The sequence below is a fragment of the Sapajus apella genome, unplaced genomic scaffold (assembly GCF_009761245.1).
Source record: "Sapajus apella isolate SASKATOON/1434 unplaced genomic scaffold, GSC_monkey_1.0 scaffold85, whole genome shotgun sequence".
NCBI lineage: Eukaryota > Metazoa > Chordata > Mammalia > Primates > Cebidae > Sapajus > Sapajus apella.
In genome coordinates, this window is record NW_022437025.1 from 7,352,414 (window position 1) to 7,358,572 (window position 6,159).

At 45.0% G+C, this 6,159-nt stretch overlaps 1 protein-coding gene across 1 annotated transcript in view; it reads right to left on the minus strand.

Annotated features, from left to right (window-relative positions):
* Positions 1-6,159, minus strand: part of STK32B (serine/threonine kinase 32B) — a 439,121-nt gene that overhangs the window by 153,053 nt on the left and 279,909 nt on the right. The window contains exon 4 of the mRNA XM_032254176.1: positions 3,742-3,915. Coding sequence (XP_032110067.1) covers positions 3,742-3,915 — 174 coding nt within the window. The remainder of the gene's footprint in view (positions 1-3,741; positions 3,916-6,159) is intronic.

Here is a 6,159-nt window from a genome sequence, read left to right on the forward strand (position 1 = left end):
ACAGGGAGGGGAGCACTACACACTGGGGTTAGTTGGGGGGAAATAGGGGAGGGACAGTGGGGGGTGGGAAGCTGCGGAGGGATAGCAGGGGGAGAAATGCCAGATGTAGGTGATGGGGAGGAAGGCAGCAGATCACACTGCCACGTGTGTTCCTATGCAACAATTTTGCATGTTCTTCACATGTACCCCAAAACCTAAAATGCAATAAAATAAATAAATGGGGAAAAAAAAACAACCAATCCCTGTCACTTTCTGTTACAAACACATTTTGTTAATAGCATTAATCCTATCACTTTCTCCCCCATTTATCCTTCTCTATCCACTCATCTGTTCCAGATTACAATTTTGGTATCCAACTCCTTATCTTTAAACGATAGACTTCTAGTGACTCCTTCACTTAACTCCAAGTTCTCCCTGGAGACTGGACTTCCTACTAGAGAAGATAAAGATTTAGCAGTACTTCTCCAATACCAAGAGACCCAGTCATCCTTCCCATTTCCCCAGTTTCTTGACGGACTATCACTGAGTTTTTGGTTAGATTTTCAGTGTTACGTGGTACGATTACGATTAGGTATTATATACAGAGCTGACCCACTTAGTGAGCTGTACTCTACACGGATGTTGTCCTGTGAACATTTTTCTTCCCTAAAATTAATAATGTTATTTCACTGAGTTTTTTTTTTTTTTCCAAACCTCTCATAACTCAATTTCAGATTCTTTTTTTTTTTTTAATTGTAAGTTAGGTTCTGAGATACATGTGCGGATCATGAAGGATTGTTACATAGGTACATACATGGCAAGGTAGTTTGCTGCCTTCATCCCCCTATCACCTATATATGGTATTTCTCCCCTCATTATCCCTCCCCACCCTCCCGACCCCCGCTGTCCCTCCCCCAGCGCCCCACACTGACCGCAGTGTGTGATGCTCCCCTCCCTGTGTTCACGTGTTCTAACTGTTTACCAACTAAATGAATCTCCACTCAAGGCCAGATGCATCAGGAATTTCACTTTTCCGAATAACTCTCTTCCAGAGTCTGTGATCCACGCTAATCAAGAACTGGTCATGGTACACATGTGAGGCACAAATGACATCCCTTCAGCAGCATCCTGGAGATTTCCTATGCCTATCTGCCTTGCTGGAGTTCCAGCTTTCTGTATTCCATTTCTTTATCCTCTGATTCATTCCTTCATTTTGGAGTCCGTCTCATTTTCCTAGTACCTAAGAAAAAGTATATGGGAGTGACACTTTTTGAGACCTGGAACTGGGGAAAATGTTCCAACCACCCTCACACGTGGTTGAGCAGCATATCTACACTGCCTTGTAGCATTTAAGAAATGCAAAACTGGCTGAGCGCTGTGGCTCACACCTGTAATCCTAGCACGTTGGGAGGCCAAGGTGGGTGAGTGGCTTGAGTTCAGGAGTTTGAGATCACCTTGGACAACGTGTTGAAACCCATTTTTACAAAAAATACCAAAAAAAATGGCCAAGGATGGTGGTGTGTGCTTGTGGCCCCAGCTACTTAGGAGGCTGAGATGGGAAGATCACTTGAGCCCAGGAAATTGAGGCTGCAGTGAGCCATGATTGTACCAGTGCACTCCAGACTGAGTCACAGCAAAACCCTGTCTCAAGAAACAGAAAACAAAAACAAAAAAAAGAAATTCAAAACTATTCTGATTCCTCAGTCTCTATGACCTGTGGCTCTTCTCTGGAAGCTTATCAAATCTGACATTTGTTTTGGTGTGTGTCTGTTTCTAGCCATTACTCTGTGCCCCTGGTGGGTTACCTCAATATGGAAACTCATGTATTTCAGGTCCGGGAGATTGTTGTTTAATTATTTCATCGATGATTTCTCCCTTATGTTTTCTCTTTATGCTTCCTAGTGTTGAAATCTGAAGATGGGCTCTTTAACTTTCTTATGTTTTCTCTCATATTTTCTTTTTGTCTTTTTACTCTACTTTATAGAAAAGTATAACGGCTTTATCTTCCAACACATCTTTTGAGTTCTTTAAATTTCTGCTTTCACACTTTGATTTCTAAGAGCTCTGATGTTTGTTCCCTGAATTTTAAAAAATGTTATTTCTTTTTTCATGCAGAATTCTGCTTTTATCCTCTGAAAACACTGATCATAGTTATTTTGATGTTTCCAGAGTCACTGTTTAGTCTAAGCTTTATTTTTATTTTCATTTTATTGTTTAGATCTTGATATTCAAGTTAGAAAATTTCCCTGGATGTCTGATAATCCTATGTTGTCATTAACTTAATTGGGAGCTGATAATGAATGATTGGGGCTTGTTTACTGTGACCTACACTCTAAGGTGCCTGGAAAACCTCTGATGGGACAATCTCTTTCCTCCTGGCTCAGTTACATTCCCATTGAGATCACTCAAGTTCTCTGTGTAGAGGATGAAGGCATAAAGACACCATTCTCTGACCCCAGTTAGGGTGGGAGGGTGTCATTTCGGCATCTAGTAAGTGTATGTTCATATAATCTTGCCATTTTTAGTACAGTATCCCAACCCAGGCAGGCTTGATGTCCTTCAGCCCAGACACTCTCCATTTTACCTTCATTAGGGGACTAACTTTTTGTTCTTCCTTTTGGGTAAGGAAGGGGGCAACCACCTGGTTCTGCAGAGTTCGGAAAGAGGTCTGTGTTTCTTAATAGTATGTAAGAAGTTTTTGACAACCTTATTATAGCCTCTTTTCACCAAGTGCCCCCATTCCATAGATACTAGGTGCTGCCAATTCCTGAGCCTTTGGGGGATTCTTTAGCATCTATTAGTTCTTGACTCTCCCCAGCAGCAAATTTAAATTCAGTTTCTGGTATCCTAAGTCACTGATCACTCTACATCTTTCTTTCCAGCTTCCCCCACTGTTTTTACTGTAGTTCCCTTTCAGTTTTCCCTATCTTCATAACCTTGTCACATTTCAAATATTCCTTACTGTCATTTTAATGGAGTTTAAGGAGGGAAAAACGTAGGCGTATGTGCTTAATCTGTCATCTTTACCTAGAAGTTCAAGTCCTCATCTTTTCCAAATCTTCCAAAATTAGTCAAATTACAAGGAGATCAGCCAAGCACCGTGCAAGATCATGGGTAAACCAATTTGGAGCCCCTCACACCAGCTGCCTCCTCTGGGGTCAGTGAGAAGAGTTACAAATGATACCATCACTTTCCAGAGCCTCTCATTGAGTTCCACCTTCTGCAGACAAAGTCACTTTTCTCACCTGTGTAGGACATAGCACCGCTGTGCACAGCAGGGAGAAGCAAGGTCCCTGAGGAGGCCGCAGAAACTCAGAGCTTTTATGCAAAAGCCCAGGGCCAGCGCTGAGGCTTCCCAAGAGAAAGAGATTGTCTGCAATGCACAGCACTGATTTCAAAGTATGGAAAAAAAGAGAGTAGAATCCTTCACACTCTCAACTCGCTAGTAAAATAATTCCACTGTATTCCTTCTGACTTGAGACAAGAAGGACAGAATGTTCCAGCTTCCCCAGGCAGGAGCACAGAAGCTAAGACCAGCCACCAGCCATGTCTCTAAGCAGTAGTGTACAGGTACAGGATGGGAGGTCTAGGTGCCCCTTGCAGAGAACGTAAAAGAAATAGGAAGAAAAGTGTTCTGCTTTTTTCCCCCATGTACTACCTCTTCTAAACCACGTCAGGGACGAAATTCTCTCCCCACTACAGCAGACTGCTCTGGAAACCCTAGCCCATGATGCCCTGGCATCCTGCCAGCAGCCCCATTACCTGTGGATGATGTGGTACCTCTGAAGATACTCCAGGGCCAGCGCCAGCTCACAGATGTAGAGTTTCACGGCCCCCTCTGTGAAATGCACATTCTGCTGCAGATGGTAGCGCAGGTCTCCCCCAAGGAGCAGGTCTACTACCATGAACATGTCCTCCTCGTCCTGGAAGGAGTACCTAGGAGCACAGAGGGACAGAGAAGTTTAGGGGTGGAGGTACCTTCAGCATCTTCAAGACCGATGCCCCCATTTTACAGAAGAGTAAACTGAGGCTCAGGGAGAGGCACAGAGTCACTTGAGTCATGGTGCTATGGGAGTGAAGGGGCAGGCGCAAAGGCTTTCAGCCCTCAGGCTGCCTCCACACTTGCTGGGATGTCCTCATTTCTTACATAGCAAAGGCAAGCAGGAGTACCCAGCATTAGCTCCCAGGCTCTGGCAGACAGATGACACTTTAACTGCTACTGGACTCCAACATGTTTCTTCATCTGTTTTTAGCAGGTGCTTTAATTAGATGGTGTCAGTGTTTGCAGAGGTTAGTCTCCAAAGACACACTTTCCTCCCAAACACTCCCTCCATTCCCTGCACAGGCATGCTACTCTCCACATGGAGCTTCTTTCCGCAACTTTTGAATGCAGTGGGGTTCTGGGACATCCAAGTCTAGGCCTTAAGGGAACTGGTAGTTTCTAATTCTTGCCTCATGGAACCAGCCAGATCCCAAGCCGCATGGAGAGGCCATGAGAAGGAAAACCAAAGCCCCAGCTGAGTTCCCAGTGACAGTCAGCACCACTGCCAGCCACGCGAATGAGCTACCTTGAGCATTTTGATATTCCGCTGCAGCCCCAGATATCACATGGAGCAGAAGAACAGCCCAGCTGAGCCCAGTTTCCTACAGAACATGACATGATAAAATGGTAGTGTTTTTATACCACTAAGTTTTAGGGTGGTATTTTGTTTTGTTTTTGAAACAGTAGAAAATTGATACAGCACTGAATTCATTTAAAACATGCATTTGGGCTTTCTAAGGACTGAAGAGCCAACATATAGAATCTGAGACTGTTGTTAAACAATTGTAGAATAGCATCACATCACAAAATGTTATCAAGTTCCTTGTAGATTCATGAAGTATAATAATGGAATCATGTAATATAATCAGGGAACTGCAGAAGGTAATCATGGCAGCTTAGACCTGTGTGTTAGATCCTCAGATATTAGGCAGAATCAGCCAGGTCCTTCCCCTCACTTAACAGAACAGGAAACTGTGAGGCCCAGAGGGAAGAAGGGATTTGGTGAGTCAGTGTAAGTGCGGGGACAAGAACCCAAATCCCCTAACTCTCACTTGCTGCAGTGCCCTGATGACCATATACTGTTGGGACATTGCTGTAATGTACCCACATTGTGTTCCAGTATCCTGGGTGTGCAGCCCAGGGGAGGGAGCCGGATGTATGATTTGGTCTCAGGACAAGACAGAACCACATGCTTATAGGATGGGGAATTCCAGGGTTGGAAGGACCTCAAATCCCCTCCGGCTCCTATTACAGAGATTGGGGTGCAGGTGAGAGGAGATGGCTAGATAGAAGTCAGATCTTCTTTGTGTATCTTACCCATTGTTTATAATTGTTCAGAATTAAGTCAAGGAAGGGGGCTGTTTATTGTATCCCCAGATCATGAATTTACCAGATGCTTACGGAGTACCTACTGTGTGACAGGCATCGGGCTGTGGGCTGGGGACACTGGGACAAAGAAGCTGTCTTCACCCTGGAGAAGTGCACAGTGAGCTGGGAAGGGCCAGGCTGACAGTCACTGACAGTGTAGGAGCTGGCATTCTGGGAGTCTTTCCAGGGAGCAGGGGAGTGTGGGAAGAGAGGAAGCCAGTGCTCCAGCAGTTGAAGGTGGGTGGGAGGAACTGAGAAAGTCTTTGCCCATGACGGGTTTACTGGGTCAGAAACACACAGGCTGTGTGACTCAGACAGACAGAGGGACAGCATGACCCATGGCAGGGGCTGGAGAGTAAGACAGAGTCCCTGCTCGTCATGGAATTAGAGACAGGAACAGACCTCATGGGATGGAATGAAGCTCCTCCTATCAGAGACTCACAGGAAGTTCTGCGAGGGTGGAGGGTCAGGGCTGAAGCTGCCATCTATCTCCCAGGCTGTTCTGTGCTGAGAGGTCCTTCTGCCTTTCTACGCAGAGGCACCCTGAGTACTCAGGGAAAGCCCAAAGCCTCACTGCTGCCCCGATGTTCCCAATATTCCTATAACAGTTTGAAGGTAACTATTTCTAGAAGTTTCAGTGAGAATATTTTTGTTTGATCAGAAAGCTTTTATTATTGTTGATATTATTAATTATCATTCTCACTCTTCTGTTTCCCAGGCTGGAGTGCAGTGGCAGGATCACGGCTTACTACAGCCTTGAACTCCTGGGG